This window comes from Myxocyprinus asiaticus, chromosome 2 (assembly GCF_019703515.2).
Source record: "Myxocyprinus asiaticus isolate MX2 ecotype Aquarium Trade chromosome 2, UBuf_Myxa_2, whole genome shotgun sequence".
NCBI lineage: Eukaryota > Metazoa > Chordata > Actinopteri > Cypriniformes > Catostomidae > Myxocyprinus > Myxocyprinus asiaticus.
Genome location: NC_059345.1, coordinates 59,920,205 through 59,946,024, shown reverse-complemented (window position 1 = coordinate 59,946,024; position 25,820 = coordinate 59,920,205). Strand labels below are relative to the sequence as shown.

The 25,820-nt window shown below is 41.2% G+C and overlaps 1 protein-coding gene across 13 annotated transcripts in view; it reads left to right on the top strand.

The window, feature by feature from the left end:
* The window catches only part of LOC127452865 (aryl hydrocarbon receptor nuclear translocator 2-like), a 1,027,890-nt gene that overhangs the window by 899,543 nt on the left and 102,527 nt on the right, over positions 1-25,820 (top strand). For all 13 annotated transcript variants that reach the window (XM_051718707.1, XM_051718689.1, XM_051718730.1 and 10 more), the window contains 3 exons: positions 601-735; positions 1,091-1,165; positions 23,739-23,890. In XM_051718707.1, coding sequence (XP_051574667.1) covers positions 601-735; positions 1,091-1,165; positions 23,739-23,890 — 362 coding nt within the window. The remainder of the gene's footprint in view (positions 1-600; positions 736-1,090; positions 1,166-23,738; positions 23,891-25,820) is intronic.

The following is a 25,820-nucleotide window of genomic DNA, read 5'->3' as shown; positions in this document are numbered from 1 at the left end:
CACCGCTCACATATTCTTCATAAAATGTGAAGTCTATTTTTATTTTTTTTTATTTTGCACAACTGCTTCTACCTCTAGGAGAGAAATCAATGATCTGTGATGCACTTATATTTGATTATCTTTGGGTATGAAATTTCAAATTGTCCATAAAATACTGTGAACAGAAGACATACAGTTTTGGAACAGCATTGAATCTGTCATTTACCTGTGCATATTTATTGTATATTTCTTGTCACATAGAATATTTATGGAAACTTAATTCAGCTGTCATTTATACTGTAAATTATCAGCTCTGAAGACAAATGACAAACTTGCTTTTTATACTTAGGGTCACTGCAGAAATGTATAACTTGCTGTTTTCTTCATTTGGTGGTCTTTAACAAGTATCAGCAAAACTGTTGGAGCAGTAACTTATGAAATATGCTTTTATAATAATGTTGTTGTATTAAGATTAACATTTCGACAGTGTCTAATAATTGTTTTTTTATGTTATATCCAGAGTGGCTTATTTAAATACGATAAGTTTCAGGTGTTTTTGTAGACTATAGGAAAACGGTGCAAAGTTTGCATAAAGATGTTACCGTTCCTCTTGTCTCACAGGTGACCAGTTCTCCGGTTTCCATGGATATGAATGGGCTCTCTGTGCCGACAGAATTCCTCTCCCGCCACAGCTCAGATGGCATCATCACTTTTGTTGATCCTCGTTGCTTCAATGTTATTGGCTACCAGCCTCAGGTTGAGCAGTTTTTATTGGATGCTGTTCATCTTTAGATTATTGTTCATTGCTTATCAGTTAGAGTAGGTATAACTTTTCAACAAACATGACTGCCAGAGAAAATGTTTTACAGTTTGTATTATATTTTCTTTTGTTGGCATCCATATGGCCACGATCATAGGTTAATTTTGAAATTAGACAGGCTGTTTTCGGAATAATTGAGAATATGTGGGCATATCACAGCTTTAAGTATTTTAAATCTTTCGATTATTCATCTTGATCCTGAAGCTGAAAGCGCAAAAATATTTAACAAGTACTAAGAGCTTTTGTAAATAAAGCTTTTTTTTGACGGTTCATTTTACTGGGTTTACAAAGGATCTTCTTGGCAAAGACATTCTGGAGTTCTGCCATCCAGAGGACCAGAGCCATCTGCGAGAGAGCTTCCAACAGGTACACCAACCACAATTAAAACCTTGAATGATTAAACTCTACAGACTATTGTGATCTAGTCTCAGGTAGACAGACTGTTGACTATCTGCATGAATTCTGGTCTACTTTGCAGATTATTTTGGCCAAGAACTGCCCACTGTGATTCACTGACATGTAAAGCAACCAACCACAGATAATTTTGTTTTTACATGCTTTTTAGGGACAGGTTCATATGAAATAGTTGGTACCACAGTAATAGACTGCCATGGTAAAAAAAAAAAATAATTTTTTTTTAAAAGAAAGAATTATTTCACAAAATTTACATTTATTCATACTGGCGGCCAGAAGCTTGGAATAATGTACAGATTTTGCTGTTTCAGAAGGAAATTGGTACTTTCATTCACCAAAGTAGCATTCATTTGATCACAAAGTATAGTCAGGACATTACTGATGTAAAAAAACAGCACCATCACTATTTGAAAAAAGTAATTTTTGATAAAATCTAGACAAGTCCCATTTCCAGCAGTCATCACTCCAACACCTTATCCTTGAGTAACCATGCTAAATTGCTAATTTGGTACTAGAAAATCACTTGCCATTATATAAAACACAGTTGAAAGCTATTTGGTTTGTTAAATGAATCTTAACCTTGTCTTTGTGTTTGTTTTTGAGTTGCCACAGTATGCAATAGGCTGGCATGTCTTAAGGTCAATATTAGGTCAAAAATGGCAAAAAAGAAACAGCTTTCTCTAGAAAGATTTCATAGAAAGGTGTACACTACAGTCTTCAAAGACAGAAGACAGCTGGCTCTAACAAGGACAGAAAGAGATTTGGAAGGCCAGATGTACAACTAAACAAGAGTATAAGTACATCGGTACTTATTGTGATCAGTTGAATGCCACTTTGGTGAATAAAAGTACCAATTTCTTTCCATAAGAGGAAAATCTGTACATTATTCCAAACTTTTGGCCACCAGTGTACATGAATCGTCCCTGGTTTAAAATCAGGTGGAAACAAGGTGAGGTCTTTGTGATGGGTGTGGTCAGAAAAGCTCAGCGTTGGTAATAGGAAGGTTGCTGGTTAGATCCCCGCAAGAAGTATCAAGGAGTATAGTTACTCATATATATAGTTACTCAAACATGCATTGCCAAGTTGCTCTAGGCAGATTGTCCTTGTAATAAGTTCCCTGCACCAATTTATGGTCCTGTATAAAAGAAAAATCAGAAATGAGAACTCTTGAATATTTCTATTGTTTCTCTTATACAGTAATGGGAATAAATGAATAACAAATGTAGACATCTGCTTTAGTCTATTGGTTAGATTTGGCCCCCAGTAATCTCACGTCACCTCTAGTGTTTCAGAAAATATCTCAACAATGTCTTAAACTGTGCTCAGATTTGCCAAGATAACAAATCTGCAATCACAAGTCTGTGATTTCAATATTAACTCAAACATTTATCATTTTATTCTCCCAAGACCAAGTTACCAGAGCTATGCTATCCACATTAATATTAGAGCTCTATACTTTTTCTGTATGTCAACAGTCTCATTGTGTCTATTATTATTTATTTATTGGTGGGAACAGCCAGACACAACCTTGCATTGCCGCAGCATGTCAGACAAAAAGGATGCAGAGCCCAGTTGAGCACCACAGCGCAACTGAATCCACTGTTGTGGGGGGGCACAAAGTAGACCAGTGCCTCCAGAAGGACAAGTCAAGCCCACGTGGTGAGCCGCAGGAGGAGACAACCTTTAAGCCACAGAAAAGACAAGGAAAGCAAGACAATGAGAAGGAACCAGGGAAAAGTAGGCTAATCAATTGGCCAAGATCTAATAATAACGATGCATGGGGCAAGCTAGATCATAAAAGATCTAGAGCATGAGCCCTCTCATGCTCCTTCCTTCTTCTCTGTCGAATTCTCTCTGCCCTCCTCAATATGGCTAACCTAGCCCTTATGCCATCCCAAAACATTAGTCAGTTTTGGAGCATTGCTCTACTGAATGTGGAGGAAAAGATGTTCTTTTCAGTGGTAGCATGGAGGATGTCTGACTACCTCCTAAAGAATGGATACATAGACAAAAGTTGCCAGAAGGCAGGTGTCCCAAATTTCCCTGGGTATGTGGAGCATGTGTCAGTAATTTGGGAGCAGATCTAGTCTGCCAAGAGAAACAAGAAAGACATCCACTGGACATAGTCTGGCTGGACCTCGAAAATGCCTGTGGATCGATTCCACACCAGCTTTTCAACTGTGCACTGGAGTTATCCATGTACTAGAGAGTATTAGGAGTTTGATAGACAGTTACTATAAAGACCTGAAGATAAGTCATACAACGCAGGAGAACACAACTGGTTGGCAGCAGCTGGAAAAAGGAATAGAAGATGGATGTTTTATCTCCCATCCTGTTCACAGCATTTGAGGTCATCCTAATTGGGGCATGACAGATGGCCCAAGGAATCTGTGCACAGTCTGGGATGAGTTTGCCAGCTTTGTACAGATATTTGTATGACATCACAAGCATCCTCCAGACAGCTGCATATACAGGACAAACTGACTCTTGAAAGGCTGGAAGTGCTATTGGAATGAGCCAGGATGAAGATCGAATCGACAAAATCAAGTAGCCTTTCTGTTTGTTAGGGAGTTTGGAATGACCAGATATTGTTTAAGGTGAATGGGGAAAGAATCCCATTGCTGGCAGAGCAGCCTATTATAAGTTTATGGAGAGAATACATTTGCAGATCTTTCAGATAAATACATGGCAGGGTTGGTCCTGAAGCAGCTGAAAGATGACCTAGATAAGATAGATCATTGTCATCTCCAAGGCAAATTCAAGGTCTGGTGTTAACGATTTACACTTTACCATCCCCTGATGTGGTCGCTAAAAATGTGTGAGATCTCTGCAGCGTCAGTGGTAAAGATGGATTGTAAGGCCAACAGTTACATCAGGCATTGGTTGAGCTTTCCGCCTGGTCTTTCAGATGTAGCATTGTTTGAAAGAAGTGCCTTACAGCACCCTGTCAATCACCCTGGGCTACAAGCAGGAGAAGACAAGGCTGATACTTAGAGCTGCGGGAATCGTTAGACCAGTCAGTGACAGCTTGTCAAGCCCAGGTCTGAACAGGCCACACTTCGAAGGTGGAGGAGGTTGTAAGCCAGGTACTTTCAAGGCTGAAGTATTAAGATTGTTGGAAGAACCCAGTAAGGAAGACCAGGCCTTGGATGTGGAGTGGCTCCCAAACTGTGGTCAGCTTACAGAAGTATCTAGGATGGAAGAGGAGGGGTATATGATAAGAGCAGTCTGCCAGTAGAGCAAGGGCACTGGACAGTATGGGAGGGTACATCTGATAGAGCTTTAGGGTGGGCTGACCTGTGGAAGGTACCCCAGGCCAGGCTATGCTTTCTAATAAGATCCACTTATGACACCCTTCCAAGCCCTGGAAGATTGTCTCAGTGGAATGGCACAGCGAAGAACGAATCTGCAGCATATGTTGGCTGGTTGCAAGACCACCTTGGCACAAAGATGGTGCAGGTGGTGGAATGATCAGGTCCTGCACAAGCTGGCGGAGATCTTAGAGATGTGTAGAGTAAAAGCAAACAAAAGCCACCATGCTCCTCAAAGGCTGTTCACTGATTTTGTTAAAAAGGGAGGGGCCATGCAATAAAATTGCATGGAGTGAAGCCAAATAAATTCTGGCACCTGGAAGTGATTGGGCAATGGATGTCGACTTCGGTCAGCAACTGAAATTTCATTTTGAAGTCATCATTACCTCCTTAAGGCCAGACGTAGTGTTATGGTCGACATCAGCTAGAAAAGTCTTGATGACTAAGCTTATCATTCCATTGGAAGAGGACTCCATCACTTGATCAGTGACATGGAATCGCTGTTGTGTGTGTGTGTGTTTGTGGTGTGTATGTTAGTGTAATGTTTCCTGACACATAGTAAAGGTTCTGCCCTATTCCAGCCAGTGTTTTGAACTCACACAGAGCTGAATAAAATGTCAGAATTTAATGTCAAATTGGTAAATAGGTTAAAATTTTAAATAATCACATGCGTGACTAATTTAGAAAGTTCTATTAAATATAATTAATTTAATATTTTTGTATTTGGAACTTGAATGGAAACCAAATTTATCTTATTATTCATAATAAATGCATGAGTGGCATAAGTGCAAAAACACCTTCAGGTTAAGTGACTTGAGTTAAAAATAAAAGACTTAAAACAGTCAAAGTAATATTATAAAACTGATAGTTCCTACTTGGTGTTTAATTCAAAGTTCAATTCTAATGCTTCAGGTTGAAACAGCAGCCATACACAACTTAACCTAGCATTGTGTTGTGACTAACAGCACCCTTCAATAACAGGTTCTTCATCATCTTGACATGTTTGGGTCACGTTAGGGTTGGAAAATGTAACGCATTAATTCTGCGATTAATAGTGACTGTGTAAACCTTAAAAAAAATTTATGCAATTAATATAGTATCCTTTTTTTAATTCCTGAAACTTCACTAATGTTTTTCCCTGCTTCCTGTGGCTAAAATAAGCATATATACAGTTGTGCTCAAAAGTTTGCATACCCTTGGAGAATTGGTAATATATGTACCATTTTTAAAGAAAACATGAGTGAGCAGGCAAAACACATTTCTTTTATTTCTTATGGGATTCATATTCAGCTGTAGGTTATAACAGTATGGCACAATCATAAAACAAAACATGACAACAAAGAAAAAAAATTAAATGACCCCTGTTCAAAAGTCTGCATACCTTAGTTCTTAATACTGTGTATTGCCCCCTTTAGCATCAATGAGAGTGTGCAGTCTTTTGTAATAGTTGTCTATGAGGCCCCAAATTCTTGCAGGTGGTATAGCTGCCCATTCGTCTTGGCAAAATGCCTCCAGGTCATGCAAAGTCTTTGGTCGTCTTGCATGAACTGCACGTTTGAGATCTCCCCAGAGTGGCTCGATGATATTAAGGTCAGGAGACTGTGATGGCCTCTCCAGAACCTTCACCTTTTTCTGCTGTAACCACTGGAGTAACTTGGCCTTGTGCTTAGGGTCATTGTCGTGCTGGAAAGTCCAAGAGCGTCCCATGCGCAGCTTTCGTGCAGAAGAATGCAAATTGTCTGCCAGTATTTTCTGATAACATGCTGCATTCATCTTGCTATCAATTTTCACAACATTCCCCGTGCCTTTAGAGCTCACACACCGCCAAAACATCAGTGAGCCACCACCATGCTTCACAGTGGGGATGGTATTCTTTTCACTATAGGCCTTGTTGACCCCTCTCCAAACATAGCGCTTATGGTTGTGACCATAAAGCTCTATTTTGGTCTCGTCACTCCAAATTACAGTGTGCCAGAAGCTGTGAGGCGTGTCAAGGTGTTGTCGGGCATATTGTAACCGGGCTTTTTTGTGGCATTGGCGCAGTAAAGGTTTCTTTCTGGCAACTCGACCATGCAGCTCATTTTTGTTCAAGTATCGTCATATTGTGCTCCTTGAAACAACCACACCGTCTTTTTCCAGAGCAGCCTGTATTTCCCCTGAGGTTACCTGTGGGTTTTTCTTTGTATCCTGAACAATTCTTCTGGTAGTTGTGGCTGAAATCTTTCTTGGTCTACCTGACCTTGGCTTGGTCTCAAGAGATCCCCGAATTTTCCACTTCTTAATAAGTGATTGAACAGTACTGACTGGCATTTTCAAGGCTTTGGATATCTTTTTATATCCTTTTCCATCTTTATAAAGTTCCATTACCTTGTTACACAGGTCTTCTGACAGTTCTTTTCTGCTCCCCATGGCTCAGTATCTAGCCTGCTCAGTGCATCCACGTGAGAGCTAACAAACTCATTGACTATTTGTACACAGACACTAATAGCAATATAAAAAGCCACAGGTGATAATAAATGGCTTCATATGATCACTATCCTTAAATAAAAGACAGTTTTTTTGCATGATCAGTCATATTTTCAAAATCAATGCCAAAATGTCACAGTTTCTGCCAAGGTATGCAAACTTTTGAGCACAACTGTACATTTCCAGGAGTTACACACTTGACTCGACTGCACATCCTAGTACAGAAACTGATTCTGTGGAGCAGTGAATGCTAATTCATTACTCTCAATGCATGTCCCAGGCATAATAAACATGGGAGAGGATTGATGGTATGGATAATGGAGACTTCACTTGCAAGTGATGAGCCAGGTGTGGGAGAGGTTCAGGCAAACTCGACAAGGTTCAGGCATATCACCCGAAAATTCTCTCTCACTGTTATCTGAACCAGTGTCAAAAGTGAAACTATGTGAGAAAGACCCAGTGTGTGCGTGACAGAGACTGAACGGCAGCCATTGATTTTAAACTTCAACAAATTAAACTTCAGCATTCAATTTGTATTCTGTCTGTAAGTATAGTGTCTAATAAAGCATTGGCAATGTACACTTTAAGACCCTGTGAAATCAAAGTGAAAGTTTTACTGCTTTCAGTTCATATCTATTAGCTTTAAGGTCATCTAATTGCTAGTGTACTTCTAAACGTTGACAAAAGTTTACAGAAGATATAAGCATTTAAAATCTATGGTCTCTCTCTTCATGCTAAAAAGACTCAAGAACATCCATGATGTCACATAGAGGTTGAGAAACCTTGCCCAATCAAATGCTTTATAGAACGATAACGCACCCTCCCCCTACACCTGTTCAGCACATCTGGTTGTGTTCTAACTAGTTCATCATGCCTTCGCAGGGCACTTCGAAGGGAGCACAGTCCATGCTGTAGTGTCATCCTTATTTTACAATAAGAATCACTTAAAAAGTGACTGACTGTCCATTATGTCCTTACAGCCATCTGAAGCTCTCACAGTGGAGGGTAATTTTCATAGAAGAGAATAGGGCATAGGGATGACGACTTCTGAATAGGACGTGTTAACGTGGGAGCTGGACGCGAGGAAAGTTGCTGTAGTTTGTTTATATTTTTTGAGCAGCCAGAGGTTTTTTGGGATGTACAGTTTGAGTAAGTGTTCTTTATTCTTTTTACTTAGTGTTTTGTGATTTAAAACATGGATAAATTATCTTAGTAACACTTTATAATAACTACACGGTATAAAGTGCTTGTAAAGCATTAGTTTATAGTGAATTGATCATTTATAAACTATTGTTCCTTATCTGTCACTCACTCGACGTTGTGTCGATGTAGTGACACTAGGGTTGAACTTGGGAGCCCCAATACACCTCTGATATTTGAGAAAAGGCCAATGAGAATTGGCGAGTGGAATTTGCATGCCACTCCCCCGGACATACGGGTATAAAAGGAGAAGACTTACATCCACTCATTCAGATTTGTTCTTCGGAGGCGATCAGTGTAGAGCTTCCCACTGGCATTCCATTCACCTCTAAAAGTGTACAAGCTGTTGGATATACGGCGCATTTACAGCAGGTTCTCTCTCCTCGCACAGATAAGTGCAGAGAACACCCTTGGGCGCTTCAGCAGCCACACTAAAAAAAGAGTGTATTTTCTCTAAATGTTCTCACTGCGAGAACGTGACCATGCCAACATTGCAATCGCACATCCGTGATTCTTCCACCACCTACAGGCAGCTGAGATCCAGTACCCCGTCTGCTCGTCGCCAAGGGCATCCACCTGCGGCAGCAATACCGGCTCCGCCACAGCCCGAGCCGACGGCTCTGCCTCAGCGTAGAGCCTCCCGCAGGAAGTTGACACACCCGTCCCTCGTTCTGGCGCCATGAACCCCAGGAGGGTTTCGAAGCGTACCTGTGACGGGCGACCCAGAGTTGAGAAGACCCGCTGTCAACCAGGAGGTGGTACACAGGCCACTCCGTCCCTCTGGAGGGCCGGGAGGGGAATCTATGTTTGCCGCATGCCCAAGGGGCACCGGCACTTTCATAAAAAAATTAAAAAAAGAAAAGATCGGTTTCCTCATTCTCTGGGTCACACACTCGATGTCTACTGCCGTCGTTGTCAGACAGCCATACATCGAACACTCGCAGCAGGGCCACTGCGGACGCGAGTCCTCCATCTTCACACACCCAGCTGCGACACACACATACCCACGACCAGGTGTATGTGACGTGCCACAAGGACGCCCAGCCTCCTCTCCCGTCACAGACCGATCCTATGGTGGGTACGTGGAGCGAGGTATGTGCTCTAACATTTCTGTCAGAACAGCCACGAGTTCAGGACGTGAGGCCTCTCGACGTGGCAGCTCCTGCTCCGCCCTGCTGCGAGGACCTATCCGCAAGTATGTCAAAGATATCCGCGATTGTCCCCTTGGTGCAAAGCGCAGGTAGACCTGTTTGCTTCCCAGGAATCCTCCCACTACCCACTATGGTACTCCCTGACCGAGGCCCCGCTCGGCACGGATGCGTTGGCACACAGCTGGCCCCAGGGCCTGCGCAAGTATGCGTTTCCCTCAGTGAGCCTGCTGGCACAGACCTTGTGCAAAGTCAGGGAGGACAAAGAACAAGTCATGTGGGTGGCAGTCAGGTTGGTGCTTTCCTTCCTGCAGGAGAGGTTGGAGGGGCAGCTGTCCCCCTCCTCCTTAAAGGTGTATGTGACCGCCATAGTGGCACACCACGATGCGGTAGATGGTAAGTCCTTGGGGAAGCACAACCTGATTATCAGGATCCTTAGAGGCGCCAGGAGGTTGAATCCTCCTAGGCCATGCCTCATTCCCTCGTGGGACCTCTCTGTAGTCTTGCTGGGCCTACAGGGAGCCCCGTTTGAGCCCCTGGAGTCAGTCGAGCTAAAAGCCCTCTCATTGAAGATGGCCCTCCTAACTGCGCTCACTTCCATCAAGAGGGTTGGGGACCTACAGGCGTTCCCTGTCAGCGATACATGCCTAGAATTCGGTCCGGCATACTCTCACGTGATCCTGAGACCCCGGCCAGGCTATGTGCCCAAGGTTCCCACTACCCCTTTCAGGGATCAGGTGGTGAGCTTGCAAGTGCTACCCCGGGAGGAGGCAGACCCAACCTTGTCGTTGCTGTTTCCAGTATCACTTTGCGTGTTTACTTGGACTGCACAGAGAGCTTTAGACACTCTGAGCAGCTCTTTGTCTGTTTTGAGGGACAGCACAAGGGGAAGGATTGTGCCTACTGGATTGTGGATGCCATCGTTGGCATACCAGACCCAGGGCACGCCGTGCCCCCTGGGAGTACGAGCACACTCCATTAGGAGGGTGGCATCCTCCTGGGCCCTGGCGAACGGCACCTCTCTAATAGACATCTGTAGGACAGCAGGCTGGGTGACACCCAATACCTTTGCGAGGTTTTACAATCTCCGGGTTGAGCCAGTTTCGTCCCGTTTGTTAGCGGGTACAAACAGATAAGTTTGCGGGCAGCTGGCTGGGTGTACCGCTTGCATTTAGCGCCTTTCCCCTCCCTGAGGGGATAACGTGCGCTTTTTTCGTCCATGTGAGTTGCTGGGACCGGCAAACCCTGGATGTCTTTCCTCCCCCAGCACCCTGCGTCAGGCGAATTCGGTGGAGGAATTCGATGCCAGGCCCAGTACTCGTGCAGTCAGGTCAGCCCCTGTACTTGGGATTGGTGCTCCATATGTGGTGGTTCCCTGTTGTTAATCCCATATGAGGTATTTTCCACAGTATGGTTTCCCTGACGGTAAGTGTCTTCCCTTGGGCAGAATTCTGCTCTGCCACCAGTCGCTGCATTGTAGATCTCCTCCCTTCCAGGTAGGACCTACCACGGGGACTCCTTTCCATGTGTGGTACTTCCCAGTTGGTAAATCCATGTGATGTATTCTCCACATGTTAACCTCCCCTTCGGGCAGGATGTGGTCTCCGCGGTGTCTTTTCTCCGTGGGGCGCAAATATATCTTGGTCTCAGCTGTGAATTTTCATTTTCAAAGAGGAAAAGAGAGAAAATGTCAAAAAGCTGATGTGACCTATTCCCATTGTAAATACGTCTTGTCCCCCCATGGGGTACGAGGGACTATGCGACTTATCTGGGGCGTTGGGAAGGTTACGACGGGGCTGTGTGCACTTGTTACTAGGCACGCGGTAGCTTGCCTGCATCTGCACCGCCGATCCGTGTAACACAGTTCAGCTGGTTGTGGCGTTTTGTATAGGGACCCCTAGTGTCACTGCATTGACACAACGTCGAGTGAGTGACAGATAGGGAATGTCTTGGTTACGGTTGTAACCTCCGTTCCTTGATGGAGGGAATGAGACGCTGTGTCCCTCCTGCCACAACACTGAACTACCCGCTGAAATGGCCGGGACACTGTCTCGTTCCCTCCATCAGGGAACGGAGGTTACAACAGTAATCAAGACATTCCTACATTAATAAGCTACATACACATAGTTTATTTGTTTATAGTCACTGTAGCAAATGATGTATTATTGTTTAATAGGTTCATTTATAGGCAGTTTGATAATGTTTTTTTTTTTAACATGAACGAGGCATAAATTCATAGTAAATAAAGAAATTATATATGTAATTAATTGGATTTACATTTAAACGTAATTAATGTATTTGTTTTCGTAACACTTACTATTAAAGCAATTATTACTTAATATATATGTCATAATAAAGCATTGGCTAATTGCTTACTAAACATTTTGCATGTCCTATCTAAATTGAGAACTGTATATGCCTAATTAAACATTTATTAATGATCCATTACTCTGAAAACTTGGTCCTGAAATAAACATATCCACAGCATCTCAATCACAAAGGCTCAAAACAGACACTAAAGCTTAAAAAAAAAATAAAAAAAAAAATAGACACAACACTAAAGTACAGGAATAATAGTGAGAGAGGAAAATCCACAGTTTATTAAGAGATCCTCCAGTTGCTCAAATGCCACTTTAGCATTTCCCATCCTATTATTAAGCTTTATGAGCAGACTTGTTCTCATTATTGCCAATTAAAATGACTGTTTAATTCAGTTTCACCAGTGGGCCTACTATAAATATTTCATTAAATGTATAAAATGTTTCAAAAACAGTCTTTGTGCACGCTCTCGAAACAGCCAGCACATCACCACGGTCACATAACCAAAAAACAAAAATTGGGAAGAGCTTGTAACGTTATATTATTGACTTTAAATCATATGTTGCCAATTCAGTGCCTATTAAACGTCATTAGTAAATATTCCCTTACTATGCTGCTAAAGTGTTCAAGCGACGTTGTCAGACCATACATGTTACTCTTCTCAGCGCTGGGTTGGATGGAACAATAACAGTAGTTTGTGGTTACTGAATAGGGCTTTTTATGTAATAATTTTCCAGAGATTGCAGGGGCGGATTTGTATCTCAGGTACCAATCCTTATAGTAAATACAAGCACAGTATTTAATGTACAAATGTCTGCAGTATGACAAAAACATCCTAAGATTTTAATGCTGATCAACGAAGAATTCAGCTTTCAGGATTCAGGCTGGGAGGCGCACCTTTCAGGAAGACACATTTGTCTCCCATAGAAAGCTATTTTTAGCCAAATCACCAATTAGATGAGCAAAATTATATATTCAATACACCAACAACTTTTATTACTTTAAAGAAAATGCAAATGTTTAAGTTTGCAAGGATTAAAATATAGGACCTGATTTTCTATTTTATTTTTTCTGAATTCCATGTTTAAAAGATTAATTATTCTTTTATCAAAAATATGACTAATCAAATGAATTCATAAAGAGTTAATCAAATAAAAATTTCTTATCAAATAAAGTGCTTCAATAACATCTCCACACACTGAATCTAAAAGTTATTTTTTGTCAAATAATGTAAGCACAACAGAGAATCACTGTATAAATAAAAAACTTACAGTACATTCAGAACAACAGCACACTTGCTTGTGAAATTTGCTAAAATATAATTATTCCTAATATCATAGTAATAATAATAACATTTATAATAATAATAATTATTATTATTATTCAAATGAATATAAAATTTTTACTGTGCTGTAGTAATATATATTTTTTGTTATAATTTCTTCAGTTTCTTGTGTACATTTAAACCAAACTTTTATTTTGATGGATCACTGAATCAGTTTGTCTGTTTGACGGAAGTTTCACACTTCTGGATAAGCAGCAGTTCCCTAGATTGTTACACTGTAAGAGGCTGCAATTTCATGAAATAAATAGTCTGGAATGTGCTGCACGCTTCGCATTAAATGAGCGTTTCACATTAAATGAGCGTTTCGCTTTCTGTAATCTAATACACAGATTACAGAAGCCATTATGTGATGTTTTTAGTGGGTCAACGCCTTAACACATCACAAGTGTGCAACAAAGAGAACTGGATACTTCTTAAATGAAATCGCAGGCTGCTGTGATTTAATAATCAGACTAGGATGCATGTACAACACATTTACAAAATCAACGGAAGATTTAGTGACAACGCAGTACTGGCCCGATAGGGCGAAACTCACACATTGGTCCCGGGCCAGCTGGCCATAGTTACTGTTGAACCATGTGAATAAATGTTTAATTAGGCATATATAGTTCTCACTTTAGATTAGGTCACGCAAAATGCTTAGCTAGCCATTAGTAAGTGCTTTATTATGACGTTTATTAAGCATTTATTGAGTTAATAGTAAATGCTCCTAAAACATTAATATACACATTAAGCAGAAATGTGTATCCATTTCATTACATATTTAATATCCTTATTAACTATGAATTTATGCCCTCTTAATGTTCTCATAAACACTTCTTTACCACTGGTTTGCATCAACTAAAATACATCAGTTAGGTATGATTAACAAGTTGTTTACTAAGGATAAAAAAAAAAAAATTATCAAACTGCTTATATATGAACTTATTAAACAATAAAAAATAATTTGCTAAAGTGAATAGAAACAAATAACATACTATTTATATGTAGCTTATTAATGTATTAATAATGTAGGAACAATCATTTATAAATTATCAATTAACTACAAACTAATGCTTTACAAATACTTGATACCATGTAGTTATTATAAAGTGTTACCATTATCTTTTACATGCTTGTTTCTCATTCATCTGCACTGGACTTGCAAAACGGCTCAAGCCTCATAATAAGCAAAGACCACGATGTGCTGTGTGCGTTTGTGGGCTGGTTATGGATTAATGTTTTCAATTAGATCACCCTTCGGTTCTCAACTCTTTGGAAAAGCTAGCCGATACTGAGATTGCTTCTGAAGTTTCCCAGGTAAGTGGCTCTGACATGAGCAGCATGGTGGAAAGGGGTATGTGTGTGTGTGTGGCTGTAAAGTAAAGCCTAATAGATTGTTCGACATGACCCGCCCCCATTTCCTGTTTCAGTTGGAAATATGTAAAAACACCAAATCGTCAAAACAAGCTCTTCAAGGCACTTCATGGGGACTTACGTTTATCTTGCTAATAAAGCTTGATATGAATTGAATCTTCTCATTTGATCCCATTATTAACAAAGTACACTGGAAAATGGCATAAGATTTTGCCCAAATTTTAATTACAGTATGTACACTGATTTTATGGCATTTAAACACGTATCAAAGATTTATACATTTACAAATGTTTAATTTGTAAACTGAAAATTGTAAAACGTTTATATTTAAATAATACAAATAAATTGATGAACTAATTTCTTGCAAATTCTTTGAAACAAAGTATAAAGTAAATATATTTATGATTATATTTTAAAGTTTGTTTTAATGTACCATATACCATGATTGATTGTGACAGAAAACTGTGCGATTAATAAGTTTTAATCAATTCAAAGCCCTAATTTTTGTATTACTAAGTGTTTAGTCATCGCTCTCATGCATAAATAGCGGTAAGCAATTCTGTCCACTAGTAGCCACACAAATATGTCTACCACGTTATAAAAGGTAAAATACCAGTTTACACACTACTTTGGATGTGCCAGCATGATCGACTTATCAACGAGTCGTCTGACAAATGACTACTTGATTAACGTGGTCGACTAGTGTGAATTTTATTGCTGTGGAGCTTTTAATAGGAGACTTAGGTTTAGTCCTTTTATTCACCTCCACTAGAGCCATCAAAGCACTGCTTGTGTATTCACTGCATTCAACAATAAATTTCAAGACATTTACTGTTGGGCGTCAAATCCTCTGCTGTGAGCAATGTTCCCCATAATCAAAAGGTGTTTTGGAGAGATTAGGACAGTGTTTTGCTGGTTCTGTCTGACACTGCTTTAAAAAATATTTGCAATAGAAAAAGGCTCAACAAACTGTTGGATGATGTGAAGTAGATGTTGCGCACCCAAAATATAATTTTACAATTGTGCACTTTTGAATGCGGCTCAAGTATCAGCCTGAAAATCCAAGTGCTCAGGTCACATTAAAAGGCATCATTCTTCACCTGGGATAAGCATAAGCCACTTAGTGACACTCTTTATTGGAGCCTTTCTTATTTCTTTTTATTTTTATAGTTTTGTATGACAAGAGTCTATAGTTAGTTGAATATCCATTAGCTGACCTGTTAAAGGCCTACACTTAGCATCCATATATCCCTATAAAATGTGCCTGATCGGGGTCACGTGAATGTAATGCAGCCTAATTATACTGACTGGTCGCTCAGAAAACCCACTGACTTGTTGATTATGTAGGGCCCTATGATTTCTGCGATGGACGGAATCATGGAATATAGTAATTAAAACTGAATTAATAATTAATAAATAATTCATAGTTAATAAAATGCAGCATGTCATGGAATTTGACACATTTGGGATAAAATTAGTGTATGAATGTACAATTAACCCTTAAATGCATGGGTGTTTGATCAAATACGGTGTTTCACCAAACATTATTACATACTCGGGCCTTTAGAGACCCGGCACATATATTTATCCCTAATGGATCAACAAAATGCCCAGATAGTGTCAAATTTTCAAATTATTTGTTCAAGACAGTTAGAAAGTAATAGAATAAATTTTTATATATTTTGATGTTTTATTTTTCATATATCAAAGCGATGATGCAACAAATATAGATCAGGATTCATTACTTTTACACTGAAATTTCATGAGACGCAACTGGCTGTCAAACACACTGAGCTACACATTACACATAAGCTACACATACTGTATGTATTTTCTCAGGCACTTTTTGAATTTAAATATATGAACTGCTTACATAAATTCAGTAGTACACCCAAATGACAATAGCTAAATCATACTGTTCATTTGTTGGACTTGTTATAGTTTACTTCCACATTACTTCTTCATCAAATAGAAATGTCAAATGCAAATCAAGTCAATCATTGAAACATCAGCACCACCTTGAGTAAGAAATAGCATGTAAAATATGTATGTGTACACACATATAGAATACTGTTAATTCACCATTATACCACAAAAACATCAACGTGATATAGTAGTCATTTGCATCAGTATAGTACTTATTTGTCTTGTAATAAACAAATAATAGTCATTTGCATGAATGTAGTACTCATTTGTCTTGTAATAAATTAATATATATCATGTGGCAGTAAACTTATATAGACATAAATAATCAGAAAAATATGATTTATGGAAGCACAAAAAATTATAATAATCTGACACTATTACATATCAAGGGCCTTTAACCCATTAAAGTCTCCGTATACATACTGTAAGTCAGGCATATGAGGTATCATTTGAAAGCTTAGAATCTGAACTTCTAACCATCACTTCTGCATTTATGTTACTTAAAAAAAACAAGTCCTCAAAACATTTGCGTTGAAAATTTGCACACATTTTTACACTATTTAAAAGAAAAAGGTTGAGGAATACTAAAGAGGTGTGGGCATAGCTCCAAAAATGGATGAGGTACAGGGGGTGGAATGAGGTCCCGGGTTACTAAAGACTTGAGGTATGCATTAAAGGCTTAATCAAATTAAAATTGTGAGATGTCCTAGTGATTAACTGCATGAGTCTACATGTGCTGCGTGCTTCAAAGTGAATGTGTGAAGCCGGCTGCTCACAATCATAACACCTCATCATGAGCATTACGCGCACTCTTTGTGTAGATGACAGAGAGTAGAGTGCTCATTAATCTTAAAATGTGCAGCACATGCAGACTATATATATATATATATATATATATATATATATATATATATATATATAATTAAATTGCAGCCATTTACTGTTAAATAAGCACATTAGGCAGCTATCTACATTGCGAGTAAATCACTCACATATACTACCATATTTCACTCTATGCTAAAAACATTCTGTTGTTAGCCATTGGCTAGTAAATATTCAAATATGACCCGCCAGTGATTGAGTTGTGTACTAGTAAAGAAAAACTTTAGCACAGAGACCTTTTCACTGCATGCTGTGTCTCATGGCTGTGGTGGATCCTGATTTGTTGTGGATCGTGGTGTCATCATTGCTTTAGTTGAGCCATGATACGCCATAGTTACATTTACATTGCATTTAACGGTCAACTCTGATTTGCTAAAACTGTTTTCGCAACATTATCCTTTTTACAGCATGGCTACAGACCAGTGTAATGCGCCTATTGGATGTAAAAGTGTTGCTAAACTTGAGAGCTTGTAGATTTGAATTTGTGAACTTCACAATAAATATTTGAACATGTAAGTTAATACACATTTTGTGAATAAAGTTTGCTTTGATTCATTCCGTGTAATGTGTGTCCAAAGATGAGATCTACGCAATCCACTGTCATTTCATAATATCTCATTTAATATCCTTTCTGTTATTTACAGTCAATCAAAAAGAAACATTAATTCTAATCACACATTGCACAAATGAGGTAAAAACAACCATACAACTTTTCTCTTGTTAATGTGCACCCAACCTTAATCACCTTGTTGCGGAGCTGCTGCTATCCTTAAAGAGACAGTACTATTTTAGCACTTGTTATACATATCAGTGTAAACTCAATGTAAATTCTTGTAAATCGTACAAAATAAACAAACATATTACAGAATGTAGTAATGTAGTAAAGTGTAATAAATATGGAAATATATACGCATATTTATTTAAAGGGCAGTTATACATGATTAAATATTTAAATTTCAAAAAACACTGTGAATATTGAAGAATTTAACAAAGTGTCTATGTAGGGGTTTGGTAAAACCTGTTCAAAGCCGTGCTCCATTATTAAGGTTCCAACCTTGTGCATATTTTGTGTTAAAATGTGAATTAAATTTCAAACAGTGACAACAGCTTGTATAATTATTATAAATGTCAAATAAAGTTTTAAAAAGCTAAAATGTGATTAAAATTATGAAAAGCAAAATATTAAATAAAATATACATTCTCACATAGTACAGCGCGTGAAGTCATATATATGAATACAATATAAATATGTGAAGATGCATCTTCCCGATTTGCTGAATATCTTTTTCAGTTGCATTACGCTTACATGAAGTCAAAAGTCTGGCAAGTAGAAACAAAAATGTACTAGCCAATGGCGATTCTTTCTCCAATGTGTCCGTAGAGGGTTGTTAATCCATATAGCGAACTGTTTATCTGGAAGTGAGAAGCTGTCGTCAAAAACATACAAACTGAAAGCGCTTAATTCGGTTTTCCACCAAAATAAAACCTCACTTTAACTAGTCGTTTGAAATTTAACCCTAAAACAGGCAACGCGAACCACAAGATGCATACTATTTGGTTTCTTATAGGGGGTATGAGAAAGAGTTTCTCACCCAATCTTGTTATCATTTATCATATTTGGGTCTATTTTGAGTATATGGGTCATGACTTAGTTCAAATTTTCTGTGATCGTTAAATCAGCCTGACCTAATTCTAACATGGATTTAGGACATGCTGACTTTGTGATAATTATATATATATTAATCTTACTTTTCATCAGTAAAAAACCCATTTGAGCTGCTAATATTAATTGTGAACATTGTCTTAAGATGCAGAAGAAGAAAATTGAGAAATATGTTGTTCATGCTGTTATTTAGCACATTTTGAAGTGTGCGTATCCCATGAGATACGTTGCCGGATCGAGGGAAGAAAATGGGTTAATCCACAATATTACACTGTAACAAAGTTTGTGATGGGGTGCAAGGAGGAAGCAGGAGTCGGTGAAATTCAACTCAAAAAGGTAATTTATTTTATAACACAAAATTTGCTTTTCACTCAACAAAACTCGCCTTTCAGCGGAGGGTCAGCACACGCTCTCTGTGTGTCTGTGTGTGTGTTTGTGTGTAGCTCTCCCCTCACTGGCATCTGGCTCGCTCTTAAAACCCATCTCCACTCTCACTGCAATGACAAACAGCTGTTAGAGACTATCATTGCCAGGTGATGATCCTTACCAATCTCATCTCCTGATCTCGCTCTCAATCCACAAGCTCAACCACGTCCCCCACCACCACAGTCACCATTCACTTTCATTGCATCTTTTTCCAGTGAATGGAGACTAAGGTTGTAAATCTGCCTGACATCTCTTTTTGTGTTTCCTGGAAGAAAGTCATATAGGTTTGGAACAGCAACATTTTGAAGTAAACTGAATTATCATATTTGAGTGAAATAACCAAGTTCAGGCATGCAACTCTGAATGGCTCAAACTTATAAGTTCTTTAAACTTTTTATCTGTTTGCCGATCAGCTCGCTTACATGTGCTATGTCAAGCCAATCGGCTCACATGGTGTAAGCTGATAGGTCCTTGGAAATGTAATCGGGTAGCCAATCAGCTTGCGTACTCTCTCTTTGCCTAACAATTAAATTTGCTCAGTTTGAAAGTAAGCCGGTTTACTACAGCATACTGCAAAGTTTTCTCTGAAACCCTCCACCTCCCCAGCTCATCTTGTTTAGACCTGCTACATGGGGATTGTGTCTGTATGTAATTGTGTAGCAGCATGTCATACATGCTTGATGGAGCAGGTCTTGTGTTTTTCTAATTGTGCAGCAGTATCAGCATGTCCACATGCTTAACTCAGTATGACTGTGTATGTTCTAGTAGTAGCAAGTCTCCATACTTGCTCTGCAGCAGCAGCATAGCAAATCTAGTCCAATACCAAGACCAATATGTACCAATAGGTCATACCCATATTAACATGTTAAATCTTTCAGAGAGTTGTCATGACTGAACTATGATTGTGAGTAATTGATGACAGAATCATCATTTTTGTGTCATTGTTGGATAATTTTGATTGTGTTATGTCATATTTTTGTTTTGGTGACTTAATACGATAAATATTCAACATATGTGTCGTCGCCACATGGAATAAAAACGTCCTGGTTACTTTCGTAACCTCCATTCCCTGATGGAGGGAACGAGATGTTGTGTCGATGTAGTGACACTAGGGGTGACTCTTGGGAGCCCCAAACTCCTCTGATCTTTGAGAAAAGGCCAATGGGAATTGGCGAGTGGAATTTGCATGCCACTCCCCCGGACATACGGCTATAAAAGGAGCTGGCTTGCAACCACTCTGGAGTATGATATCCAAGAACCAAGTCTGGGTGGGCCAATAGGGTGCTACTAGGATGACTTGCTCCTCGTCCTCCCTGAGCTTGCACAGGGTCTGTGCAAGTAGGCTCACTGGGGGGAATGCATACTTGCATAGCCCCCGGGGCCAGCTGTGTGCCAGCTTCGAGGTAAAACCGAGATGTGGAAGTACGCGTCCTTCAGGTCTACCGCCGCGAACCAATCTTGATGCTGAACGCTTGCTAAAATGCGTTTCTGCTTCAGCATCTTGAATGGGAGTCTGTGCAAAGCCCAGTTCAGTACTCGCAGGTCCAAGATTGGCCGCAACCCACTGCCTTCGGTACGCTGGAGGGACAGGCTCTATTGCGTCCTTCCGCAGAAGGGTTGTGATCGCACGCAGGGCATCGGCGTTCTCGCCCTTCACTGAGGTGAAGCAGACGTCGTTGAACCTGGGCGGACACCTGGCAAACTGAATCGCATTAGCCGAGTCGTACAGTCCGGGTCAGCCACCACGAAGGGTTGGAGAGCGCAAGCCATGCCTCCAAACTCCGGGCGAGGGGAACCAAGGGGACAATCACATCGGACGTACCGGCAGGTGGGGCCTCACGGTGGCGCCACGTTGAGTCCGTGCTGAGTCTGGGGACATCGAAGCACTTACCTGGCTCCAGATACCCACCATAGGACTGGTCAGGGAGGGGGGAGGAGGGAAGTCATCCCCGTAGTCCAACAAAACCACCCTGGTGTGGGTGTGTTTGTGCTACAGCTGGGCACGCCGGGGCAGGGGGCCTGCCTCCGGGGCACCATACCTGCCGTAAAGGGGCGGTGTCCGGCGGTCGTGATGACGGCCGTGAGCACAGGGTGTGTGACCCAGGAAATGAGGAAACCGCTCTTTTATTGGCAGTGTGGGTACCGCAGCCCTCTGGGCATGCGGCGAAATCAACAGAAAAGGAAACAAAAAATTCTCCTCCCAGCACTGGGGGATGGAGTGGTCTGTTCACCACCTCCAGTGCAGTGGGTCTCCTCGACCCTGGGTCGCCCGTCTCAGGGGCGCTTCGAAGCCTTCCTCGGGTTCTTGGAGGCGGGCCGTGAGACGGGTGGTTGTTTCCTGCGGGTGGCTCCACGCCGGGGACCGGGCCGCGGGTGCCACAGGGGGACACCCTTGGCGACGAGCAGACGGGGTGTGGGATCTTGATCCACAGCGGGGCAGGATGTGCTGAATAGCCTCCATCTGCTTCTTAACCGCCGAGAACTGCTGGGCAAAGTCCTCAACGGAATAAGAATCGCAGAATAGGCCAGCCTGGGAGATGGGGGCGTCAAGGAACCATGCCTTGTTGGCCTCCCTCATCTCGACCAGGTTGAGCCAAAGGTGGCCCACGAGGGTGGACATCGCCTGCCCGAGAGTCTGTGCCGTGACCTTTATCGCCTGGAGAGTGAGGTCGGTCGCCGAACGCAGCTCTTGCATCACTCCCGGGTCAGAACTACCCTCGTGCAGTTCTTTTAGTGCCTTGGCTTGGTGCACTTGCAGGAGAGCCATGACGTGCAGGGCGGAGGCTGTCTGTCCAGCGGCACCGTAGGCCTTAGCCACCAGAGATGACGTAAACCTACAGGCCCTGGACGGGTGTCTCGGGCGGTTCCGCCAGGTGGCGGCACTCTGCGGGCACAGGTGCACCGCGACCGCCTTATCCACCTATGGAATTGCCGAGTACCCCCTGGCAACCCCACCATCGAGGGTAGTGAGAGCGGAGGAGCTGAGAGACCGGGTCCGGGCAGGGAGAGGTGCCCGGCACATCCTTGTAAGCTCCTCATGCTCCTCCGGGAAGAAAGGGACCGGGGCAGAGCGTGGCCGTGAGTGGCGCTCTGGGCCCAGGAACCAATCATCAAGCCGCGAGGGTTCAGGGGGGAGTGGAGGGTTCCACTCCAGCCCGACGCTTGCAGCCGCCTGGGCAAGCATGGCCGTCAGCTCTGCGTCCTCCTGCGACTGGGTGACTACACCCGAAGGTGGGAGCCCAGCCGAGTCCTCAGTGTCAGACTGGACGAGCCTGCTCTCCGATGCTGCGATTGTCAACTCATCTTCTTCAGGAGCCCCGAATGAGACCACGAACCCGCACTGAGACGAGCCAGCATCTCATCCCAGAACTCGACCGGGGCGAACGAGCGTGCTGGGGAATGGGAAGGTCTGCAGGGGCATACCCGGCGGAGCGGCTCCCATTGGGGTCCCCAAATCGCCCCCAGTGCTAACTGACATGACCTCTTACCCGTAGATAGAAGGACCGAGTCGGGGAGCCACTGGGGTGGCTTTCCCTCTGATGAAAGAAAGCCGTGACCACAACGTTGCCATGGTCATGTTCTTGCAGTGAGGACATGACCCGTCCACAAACGCTGTCTCCACGTGGGCAGCGCCCAACACGTAAGGCAGCGATCGTGGCTGTCAGAAGCGGAGAGGTAACGACCACAACCAGAAAAAATACACAAACGGAAAGGCATCTTTAAAAAGACGCTCCCCGTGAGTGCCACTCTTTTAGAGGAAAATATACTCTTTCAGAGGAAGAATATATTCTTTTAGTCTGCCGAAGCACCCAGGGGCGTTCTCTGCACTCCACCGGTGCAGAGGGGGAGAAGCCGCTGTAATGCACCATAATTCCAGCAGTTTGTAGAGGTGAATGGATCGGCAGAGGAATTCAGCTCAGTGAAACACAACCGCTTGGCTCCGAAGAGAAAATCTGAATGAGTGATTGCAAGCCAGCTCCTTTTATACCTGTATGTCTGGGGGAGTGGCATGTAAATTCCACTCAAATTCTCATTGGCCTTTTCTCAAAGATTAGAGGTGTTTGGGGCTCCGAAGACACAATGTTGAGTGAGTGATAGATAGGGAACAACAACTTTGAGCATCCTAGATAAACTTCTGATGGTAAATTTCCACTGAGGTCACAGTTGTTAGAAGCCAATTTGTATGTACATTTGGTGCTTGGTGGGTGTTAATTTTAAACCCTGATGGAGGCCTTTGGTAATAGATTTGGTATTTGCCATGAAATTGAATGGACATATTTTTTCTTATTCCTTTACTAAAGATCATTGATATGTTGAGCATGAAAGTAAAGACAGATGTTAGTCAGTGCATAGTTTTGTTTGTTTATATTTTGAAGCCATGTTGCTCCATGCCAGTGTTACAAATACTTATATTTGAATGATTTGAATGAATGTGATGTGAATTTGCATTTGTCATCCTTCTGTGTTCTTTTGTTTGGTTTAGGTGGTAAAGCTGAAAGGACAGGTACTTTCGGTTATGTATCGGTTCCGGATGAAGAACAGAGAGTGGATGCTCATCAGAACCAGCAGTTTCACCTTCCAGAACCCTTATTCAGATGAGATTGAATACATCATTTGTACCAACACAAATGTCAAGTATGTTATACCTTCATCTAATCATGTCTCTTCCCATAAGAAAAATAATTATCTTCTCTTAAGACCATTTGAATAGACTGTACATGCAGCACGATGAAACATCCTGACTGCTCATTTCTTGCTAAATAATTCAAAAAGTTCATAACATTATACAAATTGTTTTTGATGACTGATGGTTTTGGATATTTTTTGTAATTAGCAGTGGTCAAGCATAGCCAAGCGAGCTGCCTCAAGATGCATAGTCACCCTTTTTTACGTGGCCTTGGAGCTTAAATCAAAGCCATTTATTCTTCTTCTGTTTAACATATCTGAAATGAGGCAGAATATTTGCCTGTGTTTAGCTTAGGTCAGTGGTTCTCAACCTTTTTTGATGAACGCCCCCCCTACTTCATTCCCTTACACCAAACTATGGCATTTTTGTAATTATAAACAGTAGACCTACTCTAAACACATGTAAAAACAATAAATACAAAATATAAATATTTATAAGTTGTAGAAAAAATTTATTATATTCCCTCACTCCCCTAATGTAGCCTATGACAAATGTAATAGAGCTGAATTAGTGATATGATAATATTTATTATCAATCTGTTTCTGCCTAAAGTACAGTTAATGTTACTATAGTAAATTCAAGGGTGGTGATGTAGAATTCTGTGCCGAATTCAAATGGTTTATGCTTCTTGTGCCATGCTTTTCAAAGCTGCGAGTTTAAGAGCTCAAGCTTTGCGTTCGTGCTGCTCTGTCCATTGAGTAACCATCTACATGTATGTCTCCGCCTGTGTATTTGACGCTGCTAAACCAGATACTTCAGATGCGTCGCTAGACTTCAAAATCAGATGAACCGTGGTACAAATGCATACTAACCCATATAATTACGCACCAACTGATATAGTCTAGATAAATGTTTTAATGCAAAGAGGAACTTGATGATAGATTTGATTTTTTTATGACTGATAAATGCCAACCATTTGTAACCTAACCTCCCCATCTCTACTAATTTGCTCTCAGCACCCCCTGGGATCCTTTGAACACCCCTGTTGAGAACCCCTGGCATAGGTGGTAGAAGAATGTGTTAAAAAAAAGAGTCAGCTTGATTTATGCTCACAGATTTCCCACGCAAGTTATAAAGGTGCATTTTAAAAGCAGGTTTTATTTACTCTGGTCCCTCAGGTGCTACTTTGTATGGTTGTTGCTTTTGGGGTAGGCTTGTCAAAGGAGTTGGTCCAGGAAGGTGCGAATTGTAAACGTGATTTAAGCCCAGTGGCTTTTCCCCTTATGGTACATTCAGTTAGCCTAATCTAACCTGTCAAATAAATGTATAACACTATTCCAAAACCAAGCTGCCTCGATGCTTGCTTCCTACAGTATATAAGCAGCTACCTTTGTAGGCAGCATCTAACCTGAATGGAAGTTAAAGTTAAAACTGTTAAAACTGTTACCCTATGTTGCTAAGCTAAAAACATGATACTTTAATAAGTGTAAACATAGCTTTTGCAAATATTTGTTAAAGTAGTTCATTTTTGATTAAAATAACTATTTTGTATTGAAAACCTAACTTTTCTCTCGTTTTGTCAGCCGTCTTGGATGTTTTTTTCCCCCACTGAGCTTGTCGCAATGCATTTTTTTAAGGATACATGCAATGCTACTATAGAATCAGGCTAAAACAAGGTTTCTTTAGAAGGCAGCAAAATTTTGCTAACTACTTTCTGTTGGGAGCATGCCTATGATGTCTTAAAATGCTGCCTAGGTAGGCAGTGCACTATTGTGCTTATGTCTCTTAATTATACAGAATCAGTCTGAGGGAAATCTCATACTGCTCAAAAGCTTGAAAATACTGTAAATATTAATAAACAGTTGGGAGATGATACTGTAAAAGTAACCATGCTATTAATTTAACTATTAAAATATGGTAGCTTTTCCAATGTTTCCA